Source organism: Bubalus bubalis, chromosome 2 (assembly GCF_019923935.1).
Source record: "Bubalus bubalis isolate 160015118507 breed Murrah chromosome 2, NDDB_SH_1, whole genome shotgun sequence".
Classification (NCBI taxonomy): Eukaryota; Metazoa; Chordata; class Mammalia; order Artiodactyla; family Bovidae; genus Bubalus; species Bubalus bubalis.
Genome location: NC_059158.1, coordinates 20,527,397 through 20,547,805, shown reverse-complemented (window position 1 = coordinate 20,547,805; position 20,409 = coordinate 20,527,397). Strand labels below are relative to the sequence as shown.

General features: G+C 41.0%; 4 protein-coding genes and 2 long non-coding RNA genes across 6 annotated transcripts in view; 3 read left to right on the top strand and 3 right to left on the bottom strand.

Moving 5' to 3' along the window:
• Positions 1 to 20,409, bottom strand: part of LOC102395477 — a 61,375-nt gene that overhangs the window by 22,106 nt on the left and 18,860 nt on the right. The window contains exon 3 of the mRNA XM_025296410.3: positions 13,151 to 13,510. Within this exon, the coding sequence (XP_025152195.1) occupies positions 13,151 to 13,510 (360 nt within the window). The remainder of the gene's footprint in view (positions 1 to 13,150; positions 13,511 to 20,409) is intronic.
• Positions 3,054 to 7,764, bottom strand: LOC112587949. Its single transcript, XR_006549096.2, has 3 exons — positions 7,482 to 7,764; positions 4,058 to 4,181; positions 3,054 to 3,313 (listed from the first exon to the last, which is right to left on the bottom strand). It is a non-coding gene; the product is annotated as an uncharacterized LOC112587949 (long non-coding RNA).
• Positions 6,650 to 8,434, top strand: H1-2 (H1.2 linker histone, cluster member). Its single transcript, XM_006048026.4, has one exon. The coding sequence runs from the start codon at positions 6,703 to 6,705 to the stop codon at positions 7,342 to 7,344; it is 642 nt and encodes a 213-aa protein (XP_006048088.1). The 5' UTR covers positions 6,650 to 6,702; the 3' UTR covers positions 7,345 to 8,434.
• On the top strand, positions 13,386 to 14,066 carry LOC123465486. The gene is made up of 2 exons (XR_006640713.1): positions 13,386 to 13,518; positions 13,700 to 14,066. It is a non-coding gene; the product is annotated as an uncharacterized LOC123465486 (long non-coding RNA).
• On the bottom strand, positions 14,734 to 15,188 carry LOC102389822 (histone H2A type 1-D). Its single transcript, XM_044938284.1, has one exon. It carries the CDS (start codon positions 15,186 to 15,188, stop codon positions 14,823 to 14,825), a length of 366 nt encoding a protein of 121 aa, XP_044794219.1. The 3' UTR covers positions 14,734 to 14,822.
• LOC102389499 (histone H2B type 1-B) lies at positions 15,259 to 16,420 on the top strand. The gene has a single exon (XM_006048025.4). The coding sequence runs from the start codon at positions 15,542 to 15,544 to the stop codon at positions 15,920 to 15,922; it is 381 nt and encodes a 126-aa protein (XP_006048087.1). The 5' UTR covers positions 15,259 to 15,541; the 3' UTR covers positions 15,923 to 16,420.

Genomic DNA, 20,409 nt, shown 5'->3' with positions numbered 1-20,409 from the left:
AATTCTGTAAGAATTTGGTTCCATCCATAAGTCTTAACTTAAGAAGCTTTAGGTGAGTTCAGTAGTAAAAACTGAAGGGTGTTGATACCTTGGTCCCTCTTCAGTACTGACAACATGCAGTTCTCCCTGACAGCCCTGCCTGCCTGCTTGACCTTGAAAGTATGCACACACTTAAGATGGGAAATGCAGGGAGGAGTGACTGTGTGTGTCATCATAACTTTTCCTCTTGAGTTCTGGGCAAGGAATGAGCTCCAAGAACAGCAACTCAGTGGGGTAGATTCTGAGTGGCTGTGTTGATCCTGCTTTATGTTCTTCCCTATCACTCCCCAACACATATCTTCCTTCTCTGATGGGCAAGCTAGCTTCTCATCTTATTACAGTTTCTTCTTGAGGTATTCTTTGGGCTAATTCCTAGGTCCAGTGACCTTTCAGAAGCTACCCGGGGAAGTTTACATAACTAGAAAGGCAGAACCAACTTGTTGGACTTGGTCTACTCTTATCCACTCGTCCAAATTACGGTGCATTATCAACTATCTTAAGGTCACCTCAAAACAGGAGGCTCCCATGGGATAAGAATGTAAAGGAAATAAAAATCAAATAAGAGGCTACTATGTGCTCAGCCCAGCCACAGGAATTGTATGTGTTTTATCTAATTTAACCCTCACTACATTCCTGGGACAAGGGGATGGTGGAGGGGTGTTACAGAGGATGAAATGAAAGTGGGGAAAACCTGAGGACTTGGCAGGATCACCGAGTTTGTGAATGGGGGAACTGATATTGAAAAGAAGTGTGTGGGCCCCAAAGCTGCTGTCTTTCCCTCTGCTCTCTTGCATTAACAGTTTGACTGTGTTCTCCACCTTCAGGCAGCCTTGCAAGTCTCAGGTTAGCCTGGGGCTGCCAGGATTTTGAATGAGATAGAGAATGAGGAACGTTTTTTGAGTTGACCTACTACACATATTACATATACGTTTACAACACATTTATATTTACAACATACTATATATATAGCAATACATATTATAACACATAATATACACATTTATAATACAGTTATATATATATATAGCATTACATATTATAAATTTCATATACAAACCCATATATAGTATATATGAATTATATGTACTATATAGAGATTTATATATGAAAGACATAGTAGTATATATTTAGTGGGCTTCCCTGGTGGCTCAAATGGGAAACCCACTAAAAACATATCATTTATATAAGCTATATATGGATTTGTATATGAAATTTATAATGTGCAGTGCTATATATATGTAACATTGTGTTGTAAATGTATATTTTTGTTGTCATTTGGTCACTAAGTCGTGTCCAACTCTTTGCAATGCCATGGACTACAGCATACTTCCCTGTTCTTCACTATTTCCTGGAGTTTGCTCAAACTCATACCCATCAAGTCAGTAATGCCACCCAACCATCGTATTCTTTGTCACCCCCTTCTCCTCCTGTCCTCAATCTTTCCCAGCATCAGAGTCTTTTCCAATGAGTTGGCTCTTTGCATCAGGTGGTCAAAGTATTGGAACTTCAGCTTCAGCATCAGTCCTTCCAATGAATATTCAGTTAATTTTCTTTAGGATTGACTGGTTTGATCTCCTTACAGTCCAAGGGACTCTCAAAAGTCTTCTCCAACACCGCAGTTCACCATCAATCCTTTGGCTCTCAGCCTTCTTTGTAGTCCAACTCTCTATTATGTATTTAGTACTATATATTCATACTATTATGTATTTTGTATATAAATCTCTATATAGTATGTATAGTATTATGTGAGTGAGTGAGTGAAAGTCGCTCAGTTGGGTCTGACTCTTTGCGACTCCCTGGACAATAAGTAGCCTGCCAGGCTCCTCTGTCCATGGAATTCTCCAGGCAAAAATACTGGAGTGGGTTAACATTCCCTTCTCCAGGGGATCTTCCTGACCCAGGGATCAAACCCAGGTCTCCTGCATTGCAAGTAGACTCTTTACCAACTGAGCCACCAGGGTCTCCTCTTATAATATTATATAAATGAAAAGATTATATGATGTTTGTTAATTATATATAATTTTTCATATATATAATTAATTTTATTGGTAGTAAACATCATATAAATGTGAATTATTAAATTTAATACTCAGTTTTAATTTTTAAGTAGTAAATATCTACATATAAATATATATAAATTACATTAACAAAACACTGGAGGTGGGTTACTAATTTTTAGGAATGGGAAGGGGTCCTAAAATCTAAATGTTTGAGAACCACTGTTCTAACCTGTTCTCTGATGTCTTAATTTCCCAGTTGGATTGGTAAGTCTTGAAGGCAAAGGTATAACTGGCTCAAGAACACTCTTTGGTTTTATTCATTTTTCTCACAGTGGTTTGTGTCTTTTATCAGACTTATCACACTGTATGATAATATGCTTGTCTGTGTCAGTCTCACCACATATAATTCCTTAAGACAGACACTTTGCTTGGCTGATCTCTGCCTTTATTATCTCTTCTGGTGTCCTTTCCTTAACAAGTGCTTAGTAAGTATATGAGAATAGCTCATACATGGCATAGTGATGAGCTGGGAAATAAAAAGCAAAAGTATGTCCTAATAAACCTACCAAAATTTGTATGTCCTTGTGTCCTCCAAAATAGTCATTGTATAAGGCCCTATGTTTATTCTGATTAAGGCTACTTCCCCATATGTATTTTCATCTTGTGCTTTATAATTGCTTTCATTAGCGGCCTAAACTGAGGTATATCTTTCTGCTATTGATAAATCATTTTGAGTGTAGTTCTGACTTTTTGAAATCATTAAAAGTTATTTGAAAACAAGCTTGAAGAATAAGGTGCCTATTAATGCCCTAGTTTCTTGTGTCACTTTATGTGATTCTAATAGCATTTCCAAAATGGTAGGTAAATATATTTTCCAACATAATGTTCCTTTATAATACTCTCCATGTATTTATTGAGCTTCCACTATATGCTTTACTATTATGGTTCTCTGTGGAGTGTATTTTGGCAGTGTGCCAGGGAATAAGATACAGAATCTTTAGTCTCAGCCCAAAGTTTCCTTGGTGAGTCAGGAAAAAGCAGGTTTAATCACTCCCAGTTGGGGCTTACAACAAGCAGACAGAACTCTATTCTGGCAAAGTAGAATGAGGAAGTGAAAGAAAAATCGATTGTCAGTCCCTGACCCATACACCTGTCCCAACCACTCCTTTCACTCTCCTTTGAATGCATCTTGCTGTTTGAGCCTCTCTCTCCAGCTCCATTTGCACTTGACAATCTGCTTTGCATCTTTAACTTTGTCCATCAGCTTTCCAGATCTGAAGAAGATGAAACAAAATTAGCCAACTCATAATATTCAGGATGTGTGTAAATACAAGTATACACAATTTATTGCAAGGCAGATATTTAACTCTGTCCTCAATTTGTGGCTGGCTATTTTGAAACCATCAATTTTGAGTGGAATGACCACACCCTTAATCTGAATTTTCCCTAGAGCTAATTTTAGTAGGACTTTTTTTGCTCACGGGCTTGTTCAATCTTATTTCAAAGCCTGAGATTTCCTGGAACATCTATAGGCTCTAAGGTCACTTTAAAGCAAATGGTCAAAAAATTTTGTATCTTCCCATCTTTTAGAATAGTTTCTAAAGATTCTGATTCAGAGCCTGTAGGACAAACTAACCAACTGTCAAAGTATAATTTTCAAAACATGACTCTCATACAAAGACTGTGCATAGTGAGTTTGTACATGGGGCAAAGAATGATTTAAGTATTAATGACAGAACTAGCAGAATGACAAAGGTAGGTCAAAGCAAGATACAGGAGAATGAAATATGTTCAGGGCAAGAAAGAATGCTGGAAAGCTGAAAGATCAGATACAAAATTGGTTAACGTCCTATTAGGCAATACAATCATAACTTTTAGGGTTATCTTTTCTACTAGAAAGAATTCACTTGCATCTCTACTATACAAAACCCTTATTAGTGTATCAATCTTCTATAAGGAAAGGTCTAATTTTATATACTCTGCGCCTAATCAAAAAGTAAATATTAAGTCAATGTTACCTTTTCTAAAGCCATGCTGTTCCATATGAAAGTTGTCAGTCATATGTGGTCATTGAGCACTTGTAATGTGGCTAATCTGCAAATTTACAAATGTAAAATACACACCAGAGTTTCAAGATTTACCCTATAAAAAAAGAATAGAAATGGTCTCATATTTTTTGAAATATCAAATACATATTGAAGTGATAGTAGTTTGGATATACTGAGTTAAGTAATATACATTATTAAAGTTAAATCTACCTGTTTCTTCTTACTTTTTTCATTGTGACTATTATAAGGTTTAAAATTATGTGTGTGACTTACATATCCACATTTTATTTTATCGTATAACATGGCCTTAGAGCATTACATGAACCAGAAGTGGACTTGTGGAGAATTCTCTAATGCAGCTTGAAAAGACATGAAGAAATATCTTTGTTTTTGACTTTTCTCAGTACTAGTTACAGGGATCTAGAGAAAGTCTATGTGTTTTTCTGCCTCTGACCTGCACTATGTGGCCAGGAGGTTAGGAGCAAGAATTTGAGTGGCTGGTGTCTGGTTCTGGACTTTAGATTTGCATACAGAGATGTGATTTGATTGATTAAACCTGAGTAGTCATATCATAAAACTGAATCACAATAATCAAATTTACAGGTTGCTGATTTCCAAAAACGAAGTGAAAGTGGCTCAGTCCTGTCCACCTCTTTGCAATCCCATGGACTATACAGTCCATGGAATTCTCTAGGCCAGAATACTGGAGTGGGTAGACATTCCCTTCTCCAGGGGAATTTCTCAGCCCAGGGATCAAACTCAGGTTTCTGGCATTGCAGGTGGATTCTTTACCAGCTGAGCTACCAGGGAAGCCCGATTTGCAAAAAGGGACACCAATTTCTACTGAAGGGAAGTTCAGTGGCATAGTAATCAAGACTCTACATAGCTCTTTTCCTGCTGGTTATGTGCCCTTAGCTGAGTTTCAGATGAACAGGCGGTTCACTGCACATAGAATCAGAACATATTGCATGTTCTTGTTTTATTTTTTTTGCCAAAATATATTTGTATGATGAAGGTGCTTTAGTTGTTCATACACTTTCAATGATTTCTTACAATTCCTATGCCCAAAGTCACACTGATGGATGGCAGGTCTAAAGTGATTTTCTATGGCTGCTAATTCACCCATCACTAATCTTATTAGGTTGCTAATTCCCAGAGGACATGACCAGTAGTAGACATAGTTTCCAAATGTTGAAAGAATGTTATTCCGTGAAATCATGGGGCTATCCTTAGTCTAAAAGAAGATGTCTCATGTTTCATTCATCATTGAACTTAATTTATTATATTTTTTGATTACCACATCTAAGACTGATGTCTTTAGTACATACTTCTATCTAGATGTAGTAGTATAGTGAACTTCAGAATAGAATACATAGTCAGTTTTAGAGGGGATAAAAGGTGAGCTTATCAGCAAAAAGTGGTATAATAATTTATTTTTTCTAATTACTTTTCCTCTATGTCTGTTTAAAGTTTTGTCATTTCACGATTTCTATTTAAAATCTCTAGTTTACCTTAAAAGTCAAAAGTGTGTCTTGTCAGTTGCTTTATTTCTATCTATATCTTTGAGTTCCCAGGTAGAAAGTGTCCTGTGCCATGACATATGTTTAGATATTGTTACTGGAAGTAATCTAGAATTTTCGTGTGCTGCAATTCATTTCTTTATTACAGCATACAAAAATAAATAAATGCTTGCTTTCTTTGAAAACCGATCATCTAAATGTCCCTCACTGTTAAGTCTATTGAGGGTTATTTGTAGGCTTATGAGGGTCTTCTTTCTTCCCTCATTATCCCTATTCTTGAGGGCCAGACCCCCCGCCTTGCACAACCCAGAGGGGAACCTGAGAGCTTTTAAAAAACAGCCCAATTTCTCGCCTTTGGAGAAGTGAAAAGAGTGCCCCGCCCCCATCTATGAAAAGGGGGATTTGAAAAAGTTTCAATGTCTTCAAATCAAAGATTTAAGTCTCTAACCCCCCATCACTCAGGACCCCTCAAGGCTTACGAACCCCCTCCCATTCCGCTCTAACAGCTTTGGACTGGTCCCAGAATCCTGGTCCCAGTCCACAGTTCCTGTGGGTCTGTACGCAGAATTCACAGAGGACCTGTGTTACTTCCCTTACGAAGAAACAGAATTATGGTGAAAATTTAGGTGGAAACCATTTCGTTTTTGGTCCCAAAAGAAGAGAAGCATGTGCCCAACCACCCCTGAGAAAAAGAACTTTCAGGGGCAAAGGAGCGAACAGGTAATTTAGAAGAAAAACAGAAAGTGGTCTCCGACTGCCCAGGACTTCCCTAGGAGTTGGGGGAGTTCGGGACGTCTAGACGCGTAGTGTTTGTGATTGTGAACAAAATAACTGGAGAGCACGAAGCCTGAGGCTTCTCGGATCCTTTCCTGACCAAATTCGGGTGATTTGGTGTAGGGTATTTTAATATTTTCCCCCTTTTGTGAAGTAGAACAAACACAACTTCGGCGCATCGCGGCGGCTCAGAGCCTGCCAGCCAGGCGGGCGACCGGAGCACCAATCAGCGCACGCCTGCGCTCTATATATACGGCGGCCCGGCCCAAGCGCAGCTTCATCGGCGTTTTGCCACTTGTACCCGAGTTCTACATTTTCACCATGTCGGAGACTGCTCCTGCTGCTCCCGCTGCCGCACCTCCTGCGGAGAAAACCCCAGTCAAGAAGAAGGCTGCCAAAAAGCCGGCTGGGGCGCGCCGGAAGGCCTCTGGGCCCCCGGTGTCCGAGCTCATCACCAAGGCTGTCGCCGCCTCCAAGGAGCGCAGCGGCGTGTCTCTGGCTGCGCTCAAGAAGGCACTGGCGGCCGCCGGCTACGATGTGGAGAAGAACAACAGCCGTATCAAGCTGGGTCTCAAGAGCTTGGTGAGCAAGGGCACTCTGGTGCAGACCAAGGGCACCGGGGCTTCTGGTTCTTTCAAGCTCAACAAGAAGGCGGCCACCGGGGAGGCCAAGCCCAAGGCGAAGAAGGCCGGCGCGGCCAAGCCCAAGAAGGCTGCAGGGGCGGCTAAGAAGACCAAGAAAGCCACGGGCACGGCCACTCCAAAGAAAACTGCTAAAAAGACCCCGAAGAAAGCGAAGAAGCCGGCCGCAGCTGCTGTGACCAAGAAAGTGGCGAAGAGCCCCAAGAAAGCTAAGGCTGCCAAGCCCAAGAAGGCCGCTAAAAGCGCAGCGAAAGCGGTTAAGCCGAAGGCCGCTAAGCCCAAGGTTGCCAAGCCCAAGAAGGCTGCACCCAAGAAGAAGTAGGTTGTTAAATCGTCTGCTTCTAAAACCCCAAAAGGCTCTTTTCAGAGCCACCACTGATCTCAAAAAAAGAGCTGTATACTCCTTTTCGTGTTGTGTATCCCTATCTTCTCTAGATTTTTATTCAAGGGTAGGCTTACGCGGGAGTTGCTGCAGATGGCTGGCACTACCCAAGGAACCAGATGGCTGGCACTACCCAAGGAACAGCAGTGAGAGCAGGGGAGAGCGGTGGCTGTGAGTTTGCAGAGTTGGAACCCATTCCTGTGGGTTGCCCCTTGGCCTGCGGTGTCTTCTGTCAGCCTTCTGGTCAGCAGTTGCAAGCGCTTTCCGCAGGCTTGCGTACTTGGGATTTCCGCCGGCCCCGCCCCACTCCTGTGAAGAGCAAAAACAACCAGCACTAAACCCAGCCAGTTTCTCAGTCTACGGGATATTCCGATTGGGCTTAAAAACTCATTCAAAAGTCCCGCCTTGCTCGCCGGTTGGCTCATTCCTCCAGCCCGTGATTTTTCACCCTGTTTTTAATTGGATGGTGACTGTCTTCCATCTGTGGTCTCTTAATGTTTTGTTTTCTTTCTGTTGGGTTAGCCCTCTTTGCTTGATAGAGAAATGTGTCGTATTTCGGACGTTTTCCGCGTTTCCAAAAGTCAATTTGCTGTCGTGGGAGCGTTGGTGTTCAACCCAGGCAAGAGGGTGGGTACTGACTCCGTTGCCTCACATTCTTAATTCCTGTTTACTCGGGCAGCAAAGAAACATTTGAAAAATGCTACAGCGGTGGCAGTGATTCTTCCACCAGAAGCAAAGCTGGACCAGGGATCTTTCTGTTCCTTGCACTTTCTAACTTTATAAGCAAATGTGTGATGATTTGACAGCATCAAAAACAACTTTTAGTCGGCCATTTTGTCCTGGCCGGCTAGTCAAGATCCTCCTTTTCGGGAACCTCAACATCTGAAAATCGTAGATGCTTTAAACGCCTTTTTGTGTAATCCAAATGTTTCTACGCTAAGTAGAAAAAAATGTATACTGGTAAAGTTTTAAAACGTGTGTATATGGGATGGGGTGGCGTTTTTAATAAAGGACTTTTTTTTTTCATTAACAGCGTTGTATGTGGATTCTTTCATGTTCGTGGCATTTCTCCTGGGTAGAGAATTTCTCAAGACCGTTTACCAGGGCAGGGGCTTCTGCAGACCTGCAGCTCAGTTTTTCAACCACAAGGACGAATCTGTGAATTAACGTTAATTCCTGCATTAGTGGTAGGGGCCACGGAGTTCATTCTTAGTCACTGTGTGGGAGGAAACCAAAAGGTCTAGTGGATAAAAAGCATAGAATGGTAACCAAAGTGCAAAGAAAAGCCGAGATGAGAGATGTATAGAAAAGGTTGCAATGTCTGTATTAATGACACCTCCTGAGTTCCTGGTTCTTTGAGATACCTGAACTCCTGCCACAGGGGACTTTTCCACTTAGCTCAGGTTGGGTCAAGTTGCAATAGCAGAAGACCTAATAAAGACACTCCAAATCAAATCACAGTTAGGGCTTACAGTAACAGCACCATGTTCTTTTATGTTCCCATTTCCTGTCAAATAATTTCATTTTCACATCCACTCTAAGAGGCAGGGGACAAACCAGCCTAAGCAAAAGCTGATTCTCTTATTTTTCTTTAAACCTCTTATGAATGCCCTTTTGTGGTGTAAATTTATTGGGTTTATATAGTTGATCCTAACACTGACCATTTCCTGCAACTATATTTGCATAAATTAAAGCTGTTCTTTACTTTCAAATAAAACATGTTCATCAAAAACAAATGTAACTATTCTCTAGTAAGGCTAGAGGGAAAGTTCATTCACAGAGAGCTAAGTCACTGTAAAAATCTCTCAAATCTCTCATTTCATTTTACTTTAGTCTTTAGATAATGTTCAACAGTTTCCTCAGTTTTATCCGAGTTCTTAAATTATGTTCCCTTCCCTCTCTGTGAGGGAAGTTTACATAGTTGACTGACTGGGGTCTAATAACCCATTATTTGAATCTAAAAATTAGCTAGTTTAACAAAAAGTCCCTTGTCACAATTTGGTTTATAAAACCTAAACTTTAACATTATTTTCAATATTCACTTATTATTATAAAATACTGAGAACAGCATTAATATACTTTAATTGGCCAAAATGGCTGATTAGCCAGAAATGGCAATGAATACTGCATAAACTGCTGAGCGATAAATAATAAAAATTCATGAAATCTTCATGTATGATAGAAATGTAACAGAAATTAAAGTCTCCTTGCAAAGCATTCTATTTGTTTCTGTACATATTCAGTGCTTTCATGCTGAAAAAGTAAATATCTTATTTCCCCTAGGCAATGCTCTAGGTATCATATTTTCTATGCTTGAGGGAGATATAAAAGGTAACTTTGTGTTTCAAATCCATGCCAAAGAGAAACAGGCCCAGTACTAGATATGATTACATCATTAAAGAATTTCAGAAGGGAACAGGGATTTAGGGCACAGAGGTAACAGCAATAGTGTTTTAAGGTAGCTTTTTTTTTTTTTCTCCTTTGGATGTGTCATAAGGCAAGTGGAATCTTATTTCCCTAACCAGGAATCAAACCCATATCACCCTGTAGAGAGTACAGAGTCTCAACCACAAGACTGCCAGGGAAGTATCAATATCTGGCATGTCTTGAGCACTAATTTACAAGGTGCCAAGCACTGTTGCTGAGCACTCTTCATTTGTTTTCAAACACATTCTTGTCACAGTTCTTTAAGGTAGGTGCCATTATTACTGAGGCTTGGTCACATTAAGGACATAACTATTTACTTTCTCATCAGTAAACCAGTATAATAACCCTCCATGAAGAGTGCTGTTCCTCCGAAATACGGTAAAGAGCCACATATGTCTTAAAATTTTTTCTAGTAGCCACATTTTTAAAAAGTAAAACAAGTAAAATCATTTCAATAATATTTAACCCACTAAAATAAAAATATTATTTCAGCAAGTAATCTAAGGTAAAAATATTACGAGATTTTTAAATTCTATTTTTCATACTAACTCTTTGAAATATGGCATGTATTTTACACTTCAGCTCATCTCAATTTAGACTAGCCACAGTTTCATGTGCTTAATAGACACAAATGACTAGTGGTTACTGTTTTGAACAATATAGCTCTATAGTCAGAGAAGGCAATGGGCACCCCACTCCAGTTCTCTTGCATGGAAAATCCCATGGATGGAGGAGCATGGTAGGCTGCGGTCCATGGGGTCGCTAAGAGTCGGACAGGGCTGAGCAACTTCACTTTCACTTTTCACTTTCATGCATTGGAGAAGGAAATGGCAACCCACTCCAGTTTTCTTGCCTGGAGAATCCTAGAGGCGGTGGAGCCTGCTGGGCTGACGTCTATGGGGTCGCACAGAGTCAGACATGACTGAAGTGAGTTAGCAGCAGCAGCTCTATAGTAAATACTGAAAGGAAGACTCAAGAAAATATTTACCCTGGTGTAGAATTTAGACGTTTCCAAGGAAATAATTATGATGACATGGTCCTGAAGTCTAAGACTAAAGATCATAAAGTACACTTTGTTATCCCTAGGAGCTGATGTTTCTTCTGGTCATCCTGCCCACCGCACCTCATACCAGGCTTCTGACCACAGGAATCTGATAACAGATTTTAGCAACAGCCAGGCCACTGCAGGCCCTCCCTGTTCATCCTGAGGCAGCCCAATCTCCAAGAGAGTTTCTGTTGAGGAGGAAACTAGGTCTGATCATCCATTTCTCAATAATCTATTTTATTGATCAAAAATATTTAGTTTGGGTTTGGCTTCCTGGCAATAACTTCCTCCTCGATTAAATAGAGACAGTGAGAGAACTTGCCTTTCAGTGTTGTAGCAAGTGTTATATACAATAATTTAGGTCAATTAGATCCTGCAGTACTTGATCCATGGAAAACTATCAGCGTTAGTTATTAGACTGACTCTTCCAAGGAATCCATGGTTTTATTTTCTTCCTTGCATAGGGACCTCTCTAAAAGTGGTGATACTCAGTACAGAGTGGATCAGTAACACCTGTAAGGTTGTCCCAGAGAATTCACCTGGACTGAAAGTCTTCCCATTACTCAGAATTGACTTTATGTCCTCTCAATGAAGTTTCTTCTCCCGGTATATCTTTTTGAAAATGGTACCATCATCCAAAGCATCATGCAAAGTAGTGCTCTATCCCAGATTACTGAGAGTCATCCAAGACCAGTGATTCTCAACAGGGTACTCTGCTGAGGTACGGTAGAACTGAGTAGTAGGAGGACAGGGAAGGCCATATGTAATTTGGAAAATCATAGCCAGTGCTGAGAGGCAGATTTACCCTGAAGATATGAAACTCAGGTGTCAGACTCTGTACTTCCAAGGCCCTGGAAGGGGCCCCTGGGAGTATAGTCTGTTCACATGCTCTCATTTAAAAGAAATTCTTTTAAATGTTGGCATGTTTTAATTAAGGCTGGTTAAAACCTTAATTTCCACTTAATGTTCTCTTCTGTTACAATTAACCTTTGTCTGATTATTTTGGGATATTGATGAGAATATTTAGGACTTGAGAACATTTACTGAATCTAAATTTTGTTTGGGGTTAATGAAATATATAAAGTGATGTGTAGATCTGTTCATATGTAGTTCACTTGTTGCTAGCCAGTCTGATCTAAGAATGTCTTCAGGGAATACTACTTATCACTGACAAAAAGTGAAAAGTGAAATTGTTAGTCATTCAGTCGTGTCTGACTGTTTGCAACCCCATGGACTTTAGCCCCCCAGGTTCCTCTGTCCTTGGAGATTCTCCAGGAAAGAATACTGGAGTGGGTTGCCATGCCCGTCTCCAGGGGCTCTTCCTGACCCAAGGATAGAACCTGGGTCTCCTGGATTATAGGTAGATTCTTTACCATCTGAGCCACTGACAAACTCACCTAAACTATTGGTAAGAAATTGGACTAAATGTCATTTATCTGTGTGCCCAATAATGGGAGTGAGTACACAGTGGAGAATTGAGATGCAAAATGTATAAAGTAGAAGCTAGTCTTTGAAGAATTCTTCCAAATTTTAAAACTCACATATGAAAATTTGACAGAGGATTTTCAAATTTGAAAACAAGCCTTAAAGCGTTACTTGACATTACTTGCAGTGCTTTAAAGCTGAAATTCTTCTCTAAGTTATCAAGAGGATAAAACAAATTGTGATCAATCATAAGTGAATACTGAATTCTCTTCCCACTGTTGATTTAATATACTCTACAGAAAACATTACTGAACATTTTCCTTTAAAGATGTAACCAGAGTATACAAAAATATAGGCAAATAAAGCATTATAGTTTTGTATTCAAGTTAATAAATGTGGCATTTTCCTGAGTTTTGTGCCAGATACGGTTTTTAAAAAAATGGGAATGTTTTCTCATTTACTTGGTAACTTTGTAGTTAGTCACCACGTTGTATCACCTGTAGGCCTCAGGAATCGGTCTATTCCTGATACATTATAGGATACATTATACCTCTAGACGTTAATATTTAAATGACACCTTAAGACTTGGTTATCAGTGACAGTTCTCTAGATAATTCAATAGCTTTTATTAACAGTAAACTTCAACTCAAGCTGTGCTTTCTACCTTTTCCTAGTTTCTAATGCCTCACTGACAGTGTTACAGTTACTTTACGTGAAAATGTGGGTGGCTCTAAAAAGAGCCTTTTTTAAGTACAAAGAAAACAACTTTATGCTCTCTCCCCGCGGATGCGGCGGGCAAGCTGGATGTCCTTGGGCATAATGGTGACGCGCTTGGCGTGGATGGCACACAGGTTGGTGTCCTCGAAGAGCCCCACCAGGTAGGCCTCGCACGCCTCCTGCAGCGCCATCACCGCCGAGCTCTGGAAGCGCAGGTCGGTCTTGAAGTCCTGTGCGATCTCGCGCACCAGTCGCTGGAACGGTAGCTTGCGGATCAGCAGCTCCGTGGATTTCTGGTAGCGGCGGATCTCGCGCAGAGCTACCGTGCCGGGCCGGTAACGGTGCGGCTTCTTCACGCCGCCGGTAGCTGGCGCGCTCTTGCGGGCCGCCTTAGTGGCCAGCTGCTTGCGCGGTGCCTTGCCGCCGGTGGACTTCCGAGCAGTCTGCTTAGTACGAGCCATCACAAGAGAGTGATCAGAAACCAAATGTCTGCTACAAGTGTAGGTAGTTGCCTTTAAATATAGTTGGAAGCATTCTGATTGGTCTCGGAATTTTTCAAAAGTACCGCGCGATAAAACCATTGGCCAAAAATTGACCGGAAGAGACCGGTTAATTACGAATCTGGTTGGATGAATTACTTCTACACCTATTTTCTATGCCTTTTTTTTTTTTTTAATCTAGGCGATCCGAAGGAATTTGTGGGCATTCACCCCAGCAAGGTGGTCATCACCAGGCTAAAACTGGACAAAGATCGGAAAAAAATTCTTGAACGCAAAGCCAAATCTCGACAGGTTGGGAAAGAGAAAGGAAAATATAAGGAGGAACTTATTGAGAAAATGCAGGAATGAATATACCCTGTTGCACAACCATGGTTTATCTGTAGGTTTTTTACCTGGCATGTAGGCGTTTAAAACTTTTCAAGATGTCTCTCTCTCTCAAGTATTTTATTTCCTTCCTGTTTTGTTATTATTATTTATGTGGTTCTGTAAATCCACTTCTGCTGTTTTGATTAATAATTTTATGAATAAAAATTGGAAATGTTAAAAAATAAATAAATTGTTTCATCTTATTGCCAACTTCAACGTACATAATGAGCCATTTAGGCACCATGTTAACTTTTGATTCAGTATACAAGTGGGACCTGATATTCTTAATTCTTGACACGTTCTCAAGGTTGTCAGTATTTCTGCGCCAATCCTAAATTGAGTACAATTGTTCTTTCTCCCCCACAGTTGGGTTAGCTTTAAGTAAATCTCGAACTACCAGGACTACCACTTTCTAACTTTGGTCATCAGATCTCCCCTAATTCGGAGTTTTATCTTCTGTAAAACTACATGCCAGGGTCCCTGGGTGGATGATTTAAAAAATCACATGCATGCAAATGTGGAATTGCTGACATATATACACTGGACCTGATAAACTTTCATCGGAAAAAAAAAATTTGTTTTAAAATTTTGAAAGCAAAGGCAAGAGAAAACTAATCTTGGCAAGAGTAATTTCTTTGCTTTTTGTTACCCTCAAGACTAAGTACTGTTCTAGTTTCCCTTTCTCTTTATAAAGGCCATTGTGGATTACAAAGGTTTCGCCAGCTATGCACTAAAATAATGCTTGTGAGAACATTTCCAGAGTCTTTTTTTTAATATCACTTGTCTCTTTACAAACAATTAACCACCTACGCAGCATAACCTGGCTACCAGCTTTTTTTAATGAAAATGTGGATGGCTCTGAAAAGAGCCTTTAGGCAGTTTATTAAAAAGTTTCCTTTTTTGTCTAGGCTTTACTTCCCCTTCGCTTTGTGGTGACTCTAGGTCTTCTTGGGCAGCAGCACCGCCTGGATGTTGGGCAGGACGCCGCCCTGGGCGATGGTGACTTTGCCCAGCAGGTTGTTCAGCTCCTCGTCGTTGCGGATAGCCAACTGCAGGTGACGCGGGATGATGCGGGTCTTCTTGTTGTCCCTGGCCGCGTTGCCCGCCAGCTCCAGGATCTCCGCCGTCAGGTACTCCAGCACCGCCGCCAAGTACACCGGAGCGCCGGCTCCAACCCGCTCGGTATAGTTGCCCTTGCGGAGCAGGCGGTGTACTCGCCCTACTGGAAATTGTAAACCAGCCCGAGAAGACCGAGTTTTGGCTTTAGCTCGAGTTTTGCCTCCTTGTTTACCACGTCCGGACATAGTTACCTTGTAAAATTCAACGGCAAAACTTGTGAGCAGAAAAAAAAAAACGCTGGATGACCAAAGGGGAAAAAAAGAAAAAATTTTTAATAGCAGAGGGATGCGCCAGTTAGGTCTCCTATTGGTCAAAAGTACGATGCTTTTCTATCCAATAAAAAGAGAAAATGTGTATCCCTTATTTGCATAAGCCACTCCCTCCAGACCTTAGTGAAACTGTACTGATCTTACCCAATCAAAAGTGAGAATTCTCGATTCTTCATTTACATTGAATCACTATAAATATATGGTTTTTAAACTCGCACTACTTATCTCTGTTGTGGACGCTGCTCCCCTAACGTTTCTACGCCAAAAGAATGCCTGAGCCGTCTAAATCTGCTCCGGCTCCTAAAAAAGGCTCTAAGAAAGCCATCACTAAGGCACAGAAGAAAGATGGTAAAAAACGCAAGCGCAGCCGTAAAGAGAGCTACTCTATTTATGTGTACAAGGTTTTGAAGCAGGTCCATCCAGATACTGGTATCTCATCTAAGGCCATGGGTATCATGAACTCCTTCGTGAACGACATTTTCGAGCGCATCGCGGGCGAGGCGTCGCGCCTGGCGCATTACAACAAGCGCTCGACCATTACATCCAGGGAGATCCAGACGGCCGTGCGCCTGCTGCTGCCCGGGGAGCTGGCCAAGCATGCTGTTTCTGAGGGTACCAAGGCCGTCACTAAATACACCAGCTCCAAATGAGTACCTGCATAGGCATTTAATTCAAAGGCTCTTTTCAGAGCCACCCACTTTATCGAAGAAGCACTGTAACGGCCGTTTTCTCGCGGGGTAAATGCAATTCTGTCCTATTGATTAGATTTAAGCATCTACTCTAGTGGGGTTAATAGTTGGAACAATTTTGGAGCCAGAACCTCTAGCTACTTGAAAGGTCTCTTGGCATTAAAGAGACATTCCCCCAAAGACACATCTTTCTGTTTCCCATGGACTAAGCATCCAGATGCTTGGAAATGCTCACTCTTCTCCACCAGTCCTCTTAAAAAAATTTTGATGGTGATTAGAATTTTCCTCCCGGGTAAGGAAGTGGTTGGGGGATTTCAGAGTCCCGATCCTCAGGGCATCGTTATGCAGGTTGCCTTTTCAGGGTAGGTTGCAGGGAAGGCAAGTCAGTGGAGTTTTCTCCCTGTTCTTGGGGAAACTTAAGCAAAATCACCTGTCGTTCCTTTAATAAACCGCAGACACTTTTATAAGGTATTAACTCAAACTCTGCACATGGTTGAAATGAGATTTTCTAATTTCTCATTATAATTATAGTGATGGAAACAGCCAATGTAAAGCCGTTTCCATTTTTCTTGCATTCCTGATATCTGGGTTCCAGTTTTCTGGGTCATTTACCTTCCTGGGATGGCACTAGAAGGGGTTGAAAGCCTGGCACTCCCAATTCGAGGAGGGGAAAATGGTTTGAATTTCCTGCCCTCCCCATCTGGTGTCACCTCATTTGCAGACTAGAAGGGCCCCAGGTGGAGAGGAAGGTGTGCTAATTTTTCTTAGGAAAATTTTTAAAAGAACATACTACTCCAAAAATAATCCAGATAGGAAGGGCCTTGGTTGTGGAAAAGGAGTCAGCGGGGCTGGATGAGGGGAAGAGCCATGAAAAGGCAGCGGATGACTGCATATTAAAAAGGTGAGGGAAAGTCTTTTCCTTTGGTTTATAAGCACCATATTTAGGTGACATACATCAGTGTGTTTGGATAAGGAAATAAAAACTCGAAGTAGAATTTCTCAAAAAGACCACTTTTAAACTTTGAAGTTAAATGAACTTTTCCCAGATCCCACACAAATTAGGTGACTGCTGTCTGAGAAGACTTCCCTGTCTCAGCATACACAAAACATAGTTGCGAAACAGAAGCTTGTCTTAGAAGTTAAAATTCTTGGTTTTTAGATTGTAACCCCCTCCCCTCATCTCGGGGGGAAAAAGAAAAAAAGATTGAACTCAAGCTGCAGTTTAAGAATTGCTCTCTGGAGGGATGAGATCTTGGTGGCAATATAATCTCAGCCTCTTCAAAATCATCTCCTGGGGTAGAAGTTCTTATTATTTGCCTGCTTGCTTGCTTCTATGTTCCTTCTCCTTGCCCCCTCCTTTCTTCCTAATAGTTGATATTTTACAGAACTATATACAGTCAGCAAAAACAAGACCAGGAGCTGACCGTGGCTCAGATCATGAACTCCTTATTGCCAAATTCAGACTTAAATTGAAGAAAGTAGGGAAAACCACTAGACCATTCAGGTATGACCTAAATCAAATCCTTTATGATTATGCAGTGGAAGTGAGAAATAGATTTAAGGGACTAGATCTGATAGAGTGCCTGATGAACTATGGATGGGGGTTCATGACAGTGTACAGGAGACGGGGAGCAAGACCATCCCCAAGAAAAAGAAATGCAAAAAAGGAAAATGGCTGTCTGAGGAGGGCTTACAAATAGCTGTGAAAAGAAGAGAGCCAAAAAGCAAAGGAGAAAAGGAAAGGTATACCCATTTGAATGCAGAGTTCCAAACAATAGCAAGATGAGATAAGAAAGCCTTCCTCAGTGATCAGTGCAAAGAAATAGAGGAAAATAATAGAATGGGAAAGACTAGAGAGCTCTTCAAGATAATTAAAGATACTAAGGAAACATTTCATGCAAAGATGGGCTCAATAAAGGACAGAAATGCTATGGACCTAACAGAAGCAGAAGATATGAAGAAGAGGTGGCAAGAATACACAGAAAAACTGTACAAAAAAGAGCTTCATGACCCAGATAATCACGATGGTGTGATCACTGACCTAGAGCCAGACATCCTGGAATGTGAAGTCAAGTAGGCCTTAGGAAGCATGACTACGAACAATGCTAGTGGAGGAGATGAATTTCAGATGAGCTATTTCAAATCCTTAAAGATGATGCTGTGAAAGTGCTGCACTCAATATGCCAGTAAATTTGGAAAACTCAGCAGTGGCCACAGGACTGGAAAAGGTCAGTTTTCATTCCAATCCCAAAGAAAGGCAATGCCAAAGAATGCTCAAACTACTGCACATAATTGCACTCATTTCACACACTAGCAAAGTAATGCTCAACATTCTCCAAGCTAGGCTTCAGCAATATGTGAACTGTGAATTTCCAGATATCCAAGCTGGATTCAGAAAAGACAGAGAACCAGAGATCAAATTGCCAACATCTGCTTGATCATCAAAAAAGCAAGAGAGTTCCAGAAAAACATCTACTTCTGCTTTATTGACTATGCCAAAGCCTTTGACTGTGTGGATCACAATAAACCGTGGCAAATTCTGAGAGAGATGGGAATACCAGACCACCTGACCTGCCTCTTGAGAAACCTGTATGCAGGTCAGGAAGCAACAGTTAGAACTGGACATGGAACAACAGATTGCTTCCCAATAGGAAAAGGAGTACATCAAGGCTGTATATTGTCACCCTGCTTATTTAACATATGCAGAGTACATCATGAGAAACACTGGGCTGGATGAAGCACAAGCTGGAATCAAGATTGCCAGGAGAAATATCAATAACCTCAGATATGCAGATAACACTACCCTTATGGCAGAAAGTGAAGAAAAACTAAAGGGCATCTTGATGAATGTGAAAGAGGAGAGTGAAAAAGTAGGCTTAAAATTCAACATTCAGAAAACTAAGATCATGGCATCCATTTCCATCACTTCCTGGCAAATAGATGGGAAACAGTGGAAACAGTGGCTGACTTTATTTTGGGGGGCTCCAAAATCACTGCAGATGGTGACTGCAGCCATGAAATTAAAAGATGCTTAGTCCTTGGAAGGAAAGTTATGACCAACCTAGACAGCATATTCAAAAGCAGAGACATTACTTTGCCAACAAAGGTCCGTCTAGTCAAGGCTATGGTTTTTCCAGTAGTCATGTATGGATGTGAGAGTTGGACTATAAAGAAAGCTGAGCGCAGAAGAATTGATGCTTTTGAACTGTGGTGTTGGAGAAGTCTCTTGAGAGTTCCTTGGACTGCAAGGAGATCCAACCAGTCCATCCTAAAGGAGATCGGTCCTGGGTGTTCACTGGAAGGACTGATGTTGAAGCTGAAACTCGAATACACTGGCTACCTATTGAGAAGAGCTGAGTCATTTGAAAAGACTCTGATGCTGGGAAATATTGAGGGCAGGAGCAGAAGGGGATGAGAGAGGATGAGATGGTTGGATGACATCACTGACTCAATGGACATGAATCTGTGTAAACTCTGGGAGTTAGTGATGGACAGGGAGGCCTGGCGTGCTTTTGTCCATTGGGTCACAAAGAGTCGGACACAACTGAGCAACTGAACTGAACCAATACCCTTAAATGCAAGCCCAAACCAAAACCTGGGCCTCCTAATCTCAAAGGTAGGCCCTTCTGACATCTGTACAAATAAATACATGGCTGATCTTTACCAAGCAAAAAAAAAAAAAGTTATATGACTGGACTTTAGGCTAGCCTTCAAAACTATAGTAGAGGAATGATGAGAAGCCAAAAGTAAAATTCATACATCTCCCCAGTTAATTCTGATGAGCTACCAACTTTACTCATTAAAGTGTGACAGGGAAGAGGCAAAGTCTTCCACCATGTTGTAACTGTGACTTTAACCTTTGCTTTTGTGGCTTTTGTTATCATAATCACTAAGCATGCTGTCTATAGATGTAAGCAGACCTGTTTGAGAAAAGTAGTTATCACCCTATGTAACTACAGTATAATTTGAACGAGGACTGTAGACATGGCCAATTGTTAATTAAAATTCTTTTCTGAGTCTCACTCTTTCTATTTGGCCCAGCAAACATTTGTTTACAAAACATTTGTCTTTTTTCATTTTACGGTGAATTGCCTGTGGACTGCCCTTTGAACTCCCAAGTCCCTAACCCCTAATCTGAGATGGCATGACAAGCCTCAACTGTGTAACTTGTCCTTGGGTCTAATTTTTATTTCATCCAACCCGCAAATGAAACTAAATTTGACTTTTCCTTGTAAATCAGTCTCATACTAGTTTAATTCTTAGATCAACTTGAAGAACCTAGAAGGGTAGAGGAAAGTTTTTTCCTCCCCAAGACCACAGGGGCACACGATGTCATCATCTAGAACACAGGCACTTTACACTGCTCAGCAAATATATGTGAATAAATGCTGAATGTACATTTGTCTTAAGTTCTCTTCATCCTTCTGATTCACAGTGATTTTTCTTCT

Coding starts and splice junctions, on each gene's coding strand:
- LOC102389499 (XM_006048025.4), top strand. CDS start 15,542: ATGCCTGAGCCGTCTAAATCTGCTCCGGCTCCTAAAAAAGGCTCTAAG.
- H1-2 (XM_006048026.4), top strand. CDS start 6,703: ATGTCGGAGACTGCTCCTGCTGCTCCCGCTGCCGCACCTCCTGCGGAG.
- LOC102389822 (XM_044938284.1), bottom strand. CDS start 15,188: ATGTCCGGACGTGGTAAACAAGGAGGCAAAACTCGAGCTAAAGCCAAA.